Source organism: Pseudorca crassidens, chromosome 7, assembly GCF_039906515.1.
Source record: "Pseudorca crassidens isolate mPseCra1 chromosome 7, mPseCra1.hap1, whole genome shotgun sequence".
Taxonomy (NCBI): Eukaryota; Metazoa; Chordata; class Mammalia; order Artiodactyla; family Delphinidae; genus Pseudorca; species Pseudorca crassidens.
Window position 1 is genome coordinate 69952615 of NC_090302.1, and position 13348 is coordinate 69965962.

General features: G+C 42.0%; 1 protein-coding gene and 1 long non-coding RNA gene across 2 annotated transcripts; one reads left to right on the plus strand and one right to left on the minus strand.

The window, feature by feature from the left end:
• Window positions 1-54: 54 nt before the first annotated feature.
• Window positions 55-9643, plus strand: LOC137227882 (uncharacterized). The gene is made up of 4 exons (XR_010945039.1): window positions 55-492; window positions 1339-1406; window positions 3167-3916; window positions 9385-9643. It is a non-coding gene; the product is annotated as an uncharacterized lncRNA (long non-coding RNA).
• Window positions 9644-10193: 550 nt separating this feature from the next.
• On the minus strand, window positions 10194-10877 carry LOC137227879 (interferon omega-1-like). The gene has a single exon (XM_067744505.1). The coding sequence runs from the start codon at window positions 10875-10877 to the stop codon at window positions 10194-10196; it is 684 nt and encodes a 227-aa protein (XP_067600606.1).
• Window positions 10878-13348: the final 2471 nt, after the last annotated feature.

The window sequence follows — 13348 nt, forward strand, 5'->3', positions numbered from 1 at the left end:
TCCTTCCCTAGGCGGCCGGTAGAGGGCGCAGGGTTTGTTTGGGAAACGCCGACTGTTGAGTTTGCCGTCTGCAGCTGTCTCCTGCAGCTCGAGAGACACGGTGAAAAGTAGTCCCTGAGGCTGCTTTAATAATCAGCATAGTGCGCGAAAAACCTTGGTTTTCTCGGTGCTGAGTGTTGAAGAGGAAGTCTTGTCGCGGCCTCGCCACAGACATTTTTGTGTGGCTGGGAACAAGAACCGTGCATTTTCAGGCTTCCCCTGAGTTTTGCGCTTTATTTTCTCACAGAAACTTGAGCGAGGCAGTTTTTGGGAAAGAAGCCTTTTTCTGAGCGGTCTGAGGTGGGAAATCAGAGCGATTCCCAGCCGCAGAGAAAGGGGAGCCGATTTTTCCGATTCGGGCTGGTTTCTGGCGCGAGACAGCGAAGGCCCAGAGAAAGGGGAAGGCGGCGGCGGCGATGGGACGACAGGACGGTGTTGGGGACGCTCTGAGGGGTGAGTCGGCGCGCGGCCACCACCGGGGCCGAGGACGCGGGAGCTGAGCACCCCTGTAGATTCTCTGGGACTTCATGGAGTCTTTCAAGGATACAGCGTTAAAGTGAGCGAGAAAGTATTGAATATCTGAAAAGTAGGAATATTAAAAAAATTCACAGCCTTTTTTTACATTTTAAAATTAATTTTATATTCAACTTAATTCATATCATATTTAAATTAAATATTTTAAATGTTTGATATTTTTATAAATTTATGTTAAAATATTTTCAATATTAAGCGTAGAATATTAAAATATATTTTCATATTAAAATATAGCATTTTATTAAACTTTATTTAAACTATATTGTCTTTCTACTAAAGTAAGTATTTAATATAATTAATTATTTGTTTATTTATTTTAGGCTGGGTTTATTTATTTTAGGCTGGGTTCAGTCTTCATTGCGGTGTGCAGGCTTCTCATTGTGGTGGCTTCTCTTGTTGAGGAGCACAGGCTCTAGGTGCGCAGGCTTCAGTATTTGTGGCTCGCGGGTTCCAGAGCACAGGCTCAGTAGTAGCAGCACATGGACTTAGTTGCTCCACGGCATGTGGGATCTTCCTAGACCAGGGCTCGAACTCGTGTCCCCTGAGTTGGCAGGCGGATTCTTAACCACTGCACCACCAGGGAAGCCCCAAGTATTTAATATAGTTTTACTTTTCTATCTTTAATGGAAGCCAACTCATTAATATTGTCAAGATTACTTTTTCACTTGTTTTTAATTGAGGGAATTACCATGTTTGACAATTTCTAATGACCCCGTGATAGTCTTAACTGATTTTTAACTCATGTTCCTGAAATGTCTTTCCCAGGACCTCACCTTGACTATAAGGTTAGAAAGAAGAGTTGGTGTGTACAAGCAATTGAGGACGTTTAGCAGGTCAGACTTTTTCATTTTTCTTTAGTAGGAATTTTATACACTAAGTGGAATTTGCCCAGATTTCATTTACATCATGAAGGCTTACTTTGTAAGACTGTCAGGGCCATGCAAATGGAGGTCAGCTTCATTTCTTTACTTAAAAGTTTTATATTTTGTTCCTCGTGCATATTTTGGGATTAAGTTTCATTTTAAACTATTGCATTAAAACATCCTTTATCTTGATGACTTAGATTTGGTGCCTTCTTACCATTCGTGCTTAAGAGAAGTACTAGCTTAACGTTGCCCTAATGCTAACCCAGGAAATAGCTTTTGAATTAGAGTATTGTGCTGTTCCATGGCTGAAAATCTAGGAATGCTTTAATTCTCATCATCTCTCCCCCATATATATATTTCTTACCATTTTCCTGGTCTCTACAACATTATTTTAATGTCTTTTTTGAAAGGAAGGAAAAACCCTTTTGACTGCCTTCTGATTTTCTCAACTCACACCCCCTTGGCTATGGTAACCACAAATCTGATCATTTTCTCTGAGGTTATGTTTGTTTTTAAGGTATAATTTAATCTGTGTCTTAAAAATTAACACCAGAGGTGGTCTGAAACAAAATAAGGTGAGGAAAAGGACTATTTATCTCGTTTATACTAGTCACAGAGCAGGCTTTTTTTTTTTTTCTTTTTTTTGTGGGAGGAGGTCAAAACACTTTCTTAGATGCTGCAAAGAGCTTCAGGTGCGGTAGGATTTCTCTCCTTAATGTACGGGGCACTGCTCTAAGGGTGGAGACTAGGTCTCTACTCCTTCGCAGGCCTACAGGCAATCCCTCTCCTAGAGTTCGCATTTGGGGGCCTCAACATGCAGACCGCTGAGTGTTAAGGAACCTGTAGTCAGAGCTTCTCTTGGCTGGGCTGAGGGTGGACTATACAGGTTACCATTTGTTATATTAATACAAAAGCCTTCTATCATTCACTCTGTTCAAATTCTCAGCCTGTACTTTGCAAACTTTATTTTATTTGATCTAGGCAATGTCTTGTGTGACCACAACTAAAGTTGTCTCCATTTTTTAAAAGAGGAAATGAAAATCTGATGTCATTTAAATTCAGGAGCCCCAGATTTTTGTCAGAGTGGAGCCTTCTGCTGCTCCCAGGCCCTCGTCTTCATCAGCTCTGAGCACTGGCCCTCAGCTGCACTGAGCCCGTGGTGCTTCCTTCATCCTAATCCTGCCTCTAAAGTCTGTCCTCCCTGCTCCCTGGAGGGCAGTCACCATCCCTGCCTCACTTTCCTGGAATCCACATTGCCAAGCGCATTGTCACATATATACGCAGTCAGAACATTTCTGGTGACGGAATGAAGAGAACTGCATGAATTCACCCTTGTTGTTCATTTTTATGTCACAATTATCTGTAAACTTTCAGAAAATGTGAGCTATGGTCCTGTAAAGAAATGTGGAAGAATTTAAATCTGATGTATGAGTCCCTTAGGAGGAGAATGCACAGGGGTGAGGCTAGTTGTATTTTGGTGCAATTTAAGAAGTGGCAAAATAGGTACAGGGTCAAACCTCTAAGTATTCGTATTAGAACTGAAAAAGAGATATATTGAGACGCAGGTTTTTATTTCAACCTTGGGTCTCATTTAGATGAATACATCCTATTGGATTGATACTCTTTCATGTTCCAGGAATGTGTTTAATTTCCAGTGTAATAAAGGAATTGAAGTTGTGACATTCTATGTTGCCCATAAATGGCTTATTTAAGAATCTCCTTTGCAGGCAGGTACCCACAGCAGCTGGATACAGGCTCCCACAGCCAGACACCTGCATCACCAGGCTCACCGGGGCCTGCCACCCTCCTCACTGAGGACACCCAGGATAATGTTCTCCAGCCCTGTCTGCACCCTTAGCTGTCACCTGGCCCAGAACCACAGCCTGCCAAAGCAGGAGACCCTCACAGTCCTGCCCCTAACAGGGAGAATCTTCTTTGTTTTCCTGCCTGAAGGACAAGGAGGTTTTCAGGTTCCATCAGCACCAGTTGGCTGACAGCCAGTTCCCAAACGCTCAGGCCGCCTCATTCTCCATGAGACGATACAGCACTTCTCCATCGTCTTCAGCACAAACAGCTGAAATTCCTCAGTGGGCTTGATCAACAGTGGGCAGATCTGGAGACTAGTTTGGTGCAGGAGATGGAGAGGAAAAGACCCTGCTGGGCAATGAGGACTCCAGCCTGACTTTGAAGAACTTCCAAAGGACCAGGCTCGATCTGAAAAGAAAGTCCACAGCTGCTGTGCCCAGGACAATATGAGAGTGGAAGTTAAGGCGTGAAAATCAGAGTGTGCTTTCCCTGTATGTTCAACCTCAGAGAACGCAGGAGTGGGAAAAGGAGACCTGGACCCAATCTTCTACAATGGAGTCTTCTCTGCTTAGAGGTGGCCTCAAACGTGTCCGTATTCACTCAGTTCAATGACTTTTCTTCTGATTCAGTTGTAAATACATCGAGTCATCTCAGCACATTGTTTTTCAACAGTAAGTGGAACAATACAAAATAAAAAACAATACAAAAATAATACAAATATACAAAACAATACAATATAATATAATATTACAATTACAAAATAACAATACAATATAATAATACAAATATACAAACAATACAAAAAACAATACAAAAAACAATACAAAAATAAAAAAAATTTATTTTTAATTTGTAATAATTAGAATTTATTTCTCTATGATGATTGTTATATTTACCAAATTTATTCTTCATATTATGATATGGTCAGCTTTGTATCTTGTTTTCCTTTGCTTTGGGGGTGCAAAAGGTATATTTTAAGTGTTAGGTTTAACTCATACTCTTAAAGAAAATCAGAGTGTCCTTAAACCTTTAATCTGCCTTAAAATCCAAAAGGAACATAAATAGTTTTATTCATTTCATTGGTTCTTAAAATATTTTGAAGTATCTCTGCTTTCAGGATTTTACTTGTGTTTTTTAATATATTGGTAGATAAAACAAAGATATTACTTTCGTAATGGAGCACTCTGTCAGAGAAGACAGGCTTTAAAGAGTAAAAAATTAGCTTGAAACCCTTTCTAGGTTATGAAGGAGAAGCACAAGGCATTATGACAGGTTATAGCAGCTGGAGCTATTCTCTTTTACTTGTTCTTTCTTGGAGAAAGCATGTCTAATGGTTGCTGATTCAGTTTCAGCAGTTGCATGATCAATAAACTGTGAAATACATTATAGAATCATGGAATTTAAACTTCAACAAAGAAGTGTGACTATCCCTTGTATTGTTGGCACTGTGGTGGGTGCCAGGTGCAATGAAAATAGTAGACACATTGCCTGCTGTCACAGAGCTTGCAGTCTGGTGGGGATATGGGTAACTAGGTGTTCAATGAAAGGAATGCTAATGCTGTGACAGGGAAAGTACAGGTTCTTGGGAGTATGTGGGCTTGCATGGATCAGGGAAAGCTTCTGCAAGAGCAGTTGGTAAGCTGGCATCCCAGGGGTCTGCAGGAGTTTGCCAGGTAATTACATGCTGGTCAAGTTTGGCCATGTGTGGAGATCATCTAGGGTAGCAGGTAAATATGAGGGTTTGGAGCTAATGACATTTGTTTGGAGATGTGACCCTGGGTAAAGACATGCATATGGAAGTCAACAGTCATAGAGAGGACGTTTGGAACTATTTGGGAGGTTGAGACTATATGTGCAGAGAGGATGAAGTGTGGGACTAGCATAGATCGTTGAGGAACACCAATTCCCTAAGATGAGAGTGTGGAGTCAACAAAGGAAGGAGAGAAGGAGGGGCAGAAAAGCAGAGGACGGTGGTGACAGGGAGAGCAGATGAGCGTCAGACTTTAAAATGGCGGGTATAATAACAAGTATCTGATGCTTCGGACATGTCAGCCAAGGCTGCTTCACGTTGATCTCTAACCTCAGTAAGATGTAGCTTATTGGCATTATCTTATGACCTAGTAATTATCTTAAGAAATTAATCTCAATTTTCAAGATATTTTTTCCTCTCATTTGTTTTAAGCAAGGGTCTTAGAAGACGCTTAAGGCTTCATCGATAAAGCATTCAGCTTTATATATATAATCAGTGGTTTTCATTGGAGAGTTTTATTCACTACTTCAAAATGTCATCTTATATGGATAAATTGCATAAAAATTTGTAATCTGCATCAAAATGCTTTTAATTTCAGCATGATGTAAATTTAAATTTAATATATTACTTTCTACTTAATATTGATAAATATCTTCTGTGCCAATGCACTGACTGCATTTTGTTTTGATGCCCACTAGAGATCCATGGGTATTTGCAATCTAGTGTTTGGTACATCTGTGAGAATATTGCATTTGCTCGTAGAATTTAAAAATGTGTTTGTATGCTTTGCACAATACTTAAAAAGATGATCCTATTTTAATTCACAGAGGTAGAATTTTTGCATAACAAAATTATGAGCTCAGTAATGAGCTCATAAAACATTATGAGCTCAGGCACAAATATGGCATTATATCAATATCTTCTGGGGACTTCCCTGGCGGTCCAGTGGTTAAGACTTCTCCTTCCAATGCAGGGGGCGTGAGTTCGATCCCTTGTAGGGGAGCTAAGATCCCACATGCCTCAGGGCCACAAAACCCAAACATAAAAAAAAAACAAGCAATATTGTAACAAATTCAAGAAAGACTTTAAAAATTGTCCACATCAAAAAAAACTTAAAAAACTATGTATCTTTTGAGTGGACATGAAATAATGGCTTTTACTCCTTTGTGCATACCTGTCACTATAACAACTATCATTGCTATGTTTAATATGTCCCTGGTGCTTAAAATAATCTGCTCACTTAAGATAAGTTTATGACTTGTTATATTCTCATGATATAGAGCATATAACATGCGATGGTATGTTGAATGGAATATAGTAGTCTCATTATCCCTATTCTAAAGCTGAGAAAACTGTACTGTAGGAAAAAGAAAACAATTGCCCTAAGTCATGCATGAAGCCGAAGGAAGACTAAGGAGATGCCGAGCTAACGAATTTACTGGTCACCTGAGAAGACAAGAGTAACCCACAAGAGAAGATGCAGCAAGACTGTCATTTTCAAACACTTTTACTGACACAACTATGTTCAGCTTATTACACTTATCGCTTTTATTAACAACTCTGAGGACCAATGATGTCCCTAGCAGTGTGCAGGTTACTGGGTGGGAATAAGAAGTGTAGCTGGAGAGTGAGCTGAGTGCTACGGTACCTGATGTAGATGGAGATCTCTTTCCTAAGCCTGATAAGACTATGCAGTTCCACTCCCAGGTTTGCTATGACCCTATGCTGCTCTGCCTCCCCTTTGGCCTCCTCTTGTCCCTGCTTGCTCAACCACAAACATGGCCAGGAGTTCTGCATCCCTGCTGCTGCAGAGCCTGTCCCATGAGAAAGGAAAGGCGAAAAGTCCTCAGCTGTACACTTTCATTAAGGCTAAATTGAGAACTGGGGAGCTGAGCTGCTTTGCCCAGCCTTCATCAGGACGCAAGAAGGCCTTGGAGTTAGATGAAAGTTATTCTCCATTAAAATATTTGGGGTCCTCTGGTTTGTTCCATTTCCTTCTGAACTTGAGACCTCAGGAATGCCAAATTCCAGTGCTGTTTTGGGGAATATGTGAAGTTTCTTGTCTCTGTTCCTAGGGGCTGATTGGGACATTTGGGAATCTATGTGCCTGTGTAACCCGAAACATTCCAACCCACGGCTGTTTACAGATCAGTATCATGATGGAGAAGGGGAAGGACTGGGAAGTCCAGTTCCTGAGACTCATTCTTTAATGGATTTTCTCAATTTGTAAAGCCCCTCAGCATTTGTCAAATTCCTATGCTTTTGTATTTGCTTTGTGAAGGGCTGTGTTCATCATGACACAAATGAAGGTGGCTGAGATGGTAGAGGGTGTGCAAGGCCACTGTTAGACTCTCTCCCTAACCTTCCTCTGCCTCAAACACTCAAAGTCAGCTCTCAATCAGAACTGGAGAACCTCTTCCTTTCCCTAAACCCAGTTCCTGGACTACTGCATCCTTCCCCCAAATGCAGCAGAGACAAAAGAAAACACTCTTTTTTAGAAGAAACGATTTACTTGTGAAGAATGAACTTTGCTGTTTTTGAGAGAGACCATTTTGTTTTCAGAAGATGCCTTACCCCAAGGCTTCCTTCCATAATCTGTTCCCAGTGGGACTCCCTCGTGTCAACCTCTTGCTGGACTAGGACCCTGGAATTCCACAGGGCCAGCTAGCAAGAGGGATGCCTGAGATGACAGAAGATATGAATCACCTTTCTGAAGAGAGAGTGGGGCTGGTGTCACATGAGTGCCTTTCAGGTGAGCTCTGCAAACCAAAAATAGGAGCCTGGGTGTGTCTAGGGAGAGTGGAAGCAAAGAGAGAGTGGAACATACTGAGCAGACTGTTCTACTGGGAAGAGATTCTTTCAAGATTAATGCCCAGGAACTAGAATTCGAGGTCAGAGGTTCAATGACACTAATAGTAAGGTCCATGTGTGTAGAGCAGTGTCATTTCAAAGCTCTTTCACACACATTGCCCCAGGCAATCATCACAACAATCCTGGGACTCTCCCAGACACAGACTATGAAACTTAGGGAGGTTAAGTTGTCTGAGTCATTACCCAAAATTTTGCCCCCAAAACAGTCATTGTTCCACCACGTCTCACACTGTCACTTGATGGGTAAGCGCCATGGCCCAGCTTTCACATGGACGAGCAGAGCCTGGGTTAGAAGTGTCCCAGGTCCTGACTTCTTTGCTTTCTAGCTCTGAGTCTCTCCTCTGGGGGGCCATTATTTTCTGAGAGTACAGGCTCTAGGAGGTGACATTGCCAGCAATTATAGACCTGGGACTGTATGGAGAAGAGAACTAAGATCAAACCCGGGAGAGCCCAGGATTAGAGAGCAGAACCTTACCTTTCATAGCTCCTGCTTTTTTCTTCCTGCTTCTGCGTTGCTGCTGTAAGCCCCCAAAATGAAAGAGTTCACAAGCTATTTTGTGCCTTTCTCATACTAAAGAAGCAACAAACATTATTAATGAAAAATGTGACTTTTTACATTATTTGAGGTCTCTGTTATGTCCATATTATTCATTTTTAAAGTAGATCCAAGTATTTTCTACTGATCCTTCTTTCTCAAAGAATTTTTACTAATTCCCAGAATATCGTTCAGAAGTAGAATACACAAGGACTTCCCTGGTGGCAGAGTGGTTAAGAATCCGCCTGCCAATGCAGGGGACACGAGTTCAAGCCGTGGTCCGGGAAGATCCCACAAGCCGCGGAGCAACTAAGCCAGTGTGCCACAACTACTGAAGCCCACGTGCCTAGAGTCCATGCTTCGTGACAAGAGAAGCCACCGCAATGAGAAGCCTGCGCAACGCAAGGAACAGTAGCCCCCACTCGCCGCAACGAAGACCCAATGCAGCCAAAAATAAAATGTAAATAAATAAATAAATTTATTGTTTTGAAAAAAAAGAAGTGTAATACACAGAAATTGCAAGTATCTTCAACATACAGCACAGGGAAATTTCACACACTGAATACATTGTGAAACTAGCACCCAAGTTAAACGTAATAGATTTTGCCCAGGACCTAGCATGTTTCTTATGTTGCTTTCCAGTTGCTACCTCAGAGCAGCTCTCCTTCTCTTCCCCGATGGTAGCCACTCTGTGACTCTAACAGTCCTGATTATTTCTGACAGACACACTTTTATGCCTCTTGTGTATATTTACTCACTGTATCCTGAGAATAATCCTATGAAAAAATACTACTATTGTCCCCATATTAAAGATGAGGAAACTAGGGAGCTTAGTGATTGTGTTATTTGTCAAGGTCACACTGCTATTAATAGCAGAGCTGGGATCCAGTGCCATGAACCCTGGCTCCTTCTCATAGAGGTTTTGAAAATCCTAGAACTCTCCTTTCACTTGTGCTCTCTTCCTGTGGCTTTCACTCTAACAGAAACCTTGAAGCTGGAAACCTGCACAGAACCAGAGCAGCTGTGTAGCTGGTCAGTGAGGTGGAGGGACTGAAGTTATGTGTAAGGGATGAATGGTTCAGTAAAGCAGGACCGGGGAGAAGGTGAGAGGAAGGTGCCAGGATTGGCCAGTCAACACCATATGTCACCAGCTTCCCTCGAGGAGATGACTCCTTCCCACAGGTATTTGCACCGACCACTCTTTCCTGGTGGTATAAATCAGTTACACCTATGACATCAGGACTAACCATTCTCCATAATTTCCAGGACTTCCCTCAATTCCATGGAATTCTACCTTTTGACAAACATTTCCTGAAATGAAAGTGGTAGGACTGTTCCAAAGGACAAAATGGACCAATACTAGTCTGAAATAAATTTACACAGAAAAAGATAAGAATGTAGGTTTCAGAACTTAAAAAACTCAAGAAGTTTTCTCTCATAAGAATTTAATAAATAAAACAAAATGCAAATTTAATGAAATGGAAAGGTGAATATTTTCTAAATTTTAATACAATGTAAGTATAAATATATTGATATGAAAATATAAAAATAAGATACATAAATAAATAAATAAACAAATAAACAGAATAAATAAATAACAGGGTAGTCATTGCTTAGGGACTGATCCCCTGAAGCTGAATAATTTTAACATATACTTCCTTATCACTACTGACAAAGTAGTAGCTGAATTAATACAATAAATTCTGTGATTAAAGTTGAAATAAGAGCCTTCTGAAATGACTAAAGACATGTGTGCAAGGGTGATAGGGCATCTTAGTCAATGAGAATCATTTCAAGGTGACCCCAGGTCTCCATCCATAATTCTTATCCTTTCTTGCAAGTTGGTTGATGAAGACAAGGATCTCATGATTTCCACTCTGACAATTTCCCAGGCACAGTCACTGTATTTCTTCTCTTTCAGGTAGAGGTGGATTCCCTGGAAGTACCTCTTCACGGCCAGTGTAGGGCCCGTCACTCCCAGGGCAGTTTCTTCATCTCCCATCGCCTGCACCAAGCAGGCATCCAGGTCCTCCAGCTGCTGATGGAGTCCAGTGCGGAGTTTGTCCAGGAGGGAGGTGTCCCAGGCGGCAGGGGAGCGCTCTGTGTGGAAGAGGCGGAAGACCTGCTGGAGCATCTCGTGGAGGACAGAGGTGGCCTGGGCCTTCGGGAGCTGGCTGCCATCCACCATGTCCTGGGGGAAGCCGAAGTCTTTTCTGTCCTTCAGACAGAAGCGAGGGGAGATTCTCCGCACCTGGCCCAGAAGCATGAAGTTCTTCCTGCTAATCCTCACGTGGTTCTGAGACAGGTCGCAGCCCAGAGATCCACCAGGGCCGTAGCTGAACACCACCAGGGCGGTCAGTAGAGAGAGCACGAAGGCCATGGGGCAAATGAGGCTGCTGCTGGCCTGGCTGAGACGGGCGTCCGGGGGAACCTTGGCGGTAAGTTCTGTGATGACATTCTTTCTAAGCAAGGCCATTAAATAGGGAACACAGTAATTTTCATTTTCTAAACATTTCTATACCCTTTTACTTCCTTTTTTTGATTTTCGCTTATATCTTCTCAGTATGGTCTATGAAGATGTCATCATTCTAAACTATTAATTTTGCAAGAAGTTTAATTTTCCCAGTAATTTCAGATGTGCCCATCCAAATGGCTATTTATTAATGAAATGAGAAAGGTTTTCGTCTTAAAGTCAGAAGTGATGTAGGTTTGTAAATACGCACATCCTATATCTCTTTCATGCATAAATGTTGGTCTTCTCTGTTCCAGGAACAAATTTTTAGCCCTGATCTTAGGTTCCATTTTTACCTCTTAGTTTACCTAGGAAGGCAGGCTCCCTCAGCCGTATGCTTTCTGTATTTGCTTAGGGATTTACCAGATCACTCTGGCATAAGCTCTTTGAAACAAAAGATGGGTTTTGTTTAGTGTTTGATTTAGAGAAGAGGCTGATTATTATGAGTCCATGAGCGTCTCCCATGTTTCCTTTCCTTCTAGAACATGTTCCTTCATGTCCATGTGGTCATGCTTCAGGGGACCACGAGGTGAGGACTATTATAGATATTGTCCTTTCTTTCCACCATTTTCTTACTGGAGACCTATAGTCCTCCACAGGCTGGGCCAGTACCCCCACCAGGAATCCTGGTTCTTTTCAGGAGAATATGGGTGTGGAGATCCTAATTCCAAGACAATTGTATTTCCCCAGCAGCACCTCAGTCACAAGGGAGAGATCACATCTAGTTACACCCTCTCCTCTAGAGTGACAGAGTCCCCTTCCTAACCTGGACTCCCACCCTGAGGACAGGCTCACCACATCCCGAGGACTTTACAATCTCCTATCTGTGGAGGGGCTTGTTTATTTGTTGGGAAAATAATTCATCTTCCAGGACCCTCACCCTTGCCCCTGGAGTGTTTGTGTGAAGGACCCTAGTCCTCAGTGGTGACCTCCTCCCCTCCTGACCCATGTCCTCAGGTATCAGAAGTGTCAGCCGCCCTCAGATGCTGAGAGCAAAAGTGTGTTTTCTCTAAGGTGGTGGAGGAGTTACCCAATTCTAATCATTTTACCCTGAGTAGACACATAATTTTTATTTTGCCAAATACAAATTTTATTATTCAACTCTTTTACTAAAACTAGTCAACACTTGTTATGCTCAAAGTTTCTGAGCTGGGGGCAGAGAATTCAGCGACAGTGTTGTCTCTCGTTAAAGCTTATGTCACAGAAACCAGTGAGGTTCAGTTGTTCATTCAGTCAGTTGATGCCAGTGGGCTTCTCCCTTCCTCTGTCTCTGTCTCCCTCTGAGAATGCAGGCCAGCGAGGCCCAGGATTAGGTCAGAGAGAAATCGCCTTCTTTCCTTTACTTGTGTGTAATTTTTCATTTAAAGTTTTTGTCACTTATATTCACTTAGTGACTTATTGGACAAGATTTGCCTCGCTGCTCCTGCATTAGTTCTAATTCATGATGAGGTAAGAACAATAAAGGGAGGTAAAGAAAGGCAAAGGGGCTCCAGTCTCTATCATTTTCAAACTTTAGATTTTTTGTTTATCACTGCAACTGTCCTAGAAAGTAAAAGTCGACAGCTGTCTTGTGGGCATAAAGAAAACAAATGTGAGTCTGAATGTCATGAATGTGAAAGAAGGGAAGTGATTTCCCCCTGACACAATGCCGGATTCTAATTTAGCTAACTTGAGTGCAGCACAGTTGGAGAGGAGGCTACGTCAGAGGAGAAGGATGAGGCCAATGTGAAAAACAGAAAGACAGGAACATGGTTGCTTCTGCCAGAAGCTCAGAAAAGACCAAGTCCTGGGTCAGTTGACGGCCTTCAGCTTCGCAAGACCAGCCCCCTCATTTTTCTTTCATTTAATCCATGAATGATCAGTTTTGAGGAGAGAAGGAAGAAGTCACACCCACCAGCTCACAAGTGACTGGCAACCAGAACCCCAATTGCTAGAACACTAACCCTGTCTGGGAGGATCAGCAAGATCCGTTGCATTCAGGCAATGAGAAGGGTACTTTAAGAAAACTAGAATTAAAGGAAGGGAATTAGATGATTCCAAAAGATCCTGATCTTATCTAGTTAATAGGAATCGTGATATTAAAAAGTAAGAACTGAATTTTATTGCTTGCTACTAATGGACTAGCCACTTTCTAAGTTCTTTAAAATTTAGCGACTTCCCTGGCAGTCCAGTAGTTAAGACACCGAGCTTCCACTTCTGGGGACACAGGTTCGATCCCTGGTCGGGGAACTAAGATCTCGCATGTCCCATGGCACAGCCAGAAAATAGAAAAAGAAATTAACTCAACACTCTCAATAACCCTATTGGATCCAATTCACTTATACAACTGGAGAGAAATATAAATCTGGACGAATGAACTGTTCCAAATGTACCCAAGATACAAGGGCAAACCTTAGGGTGCTTACAATGATTTGTCTGAAAGCACCCATTAAAGA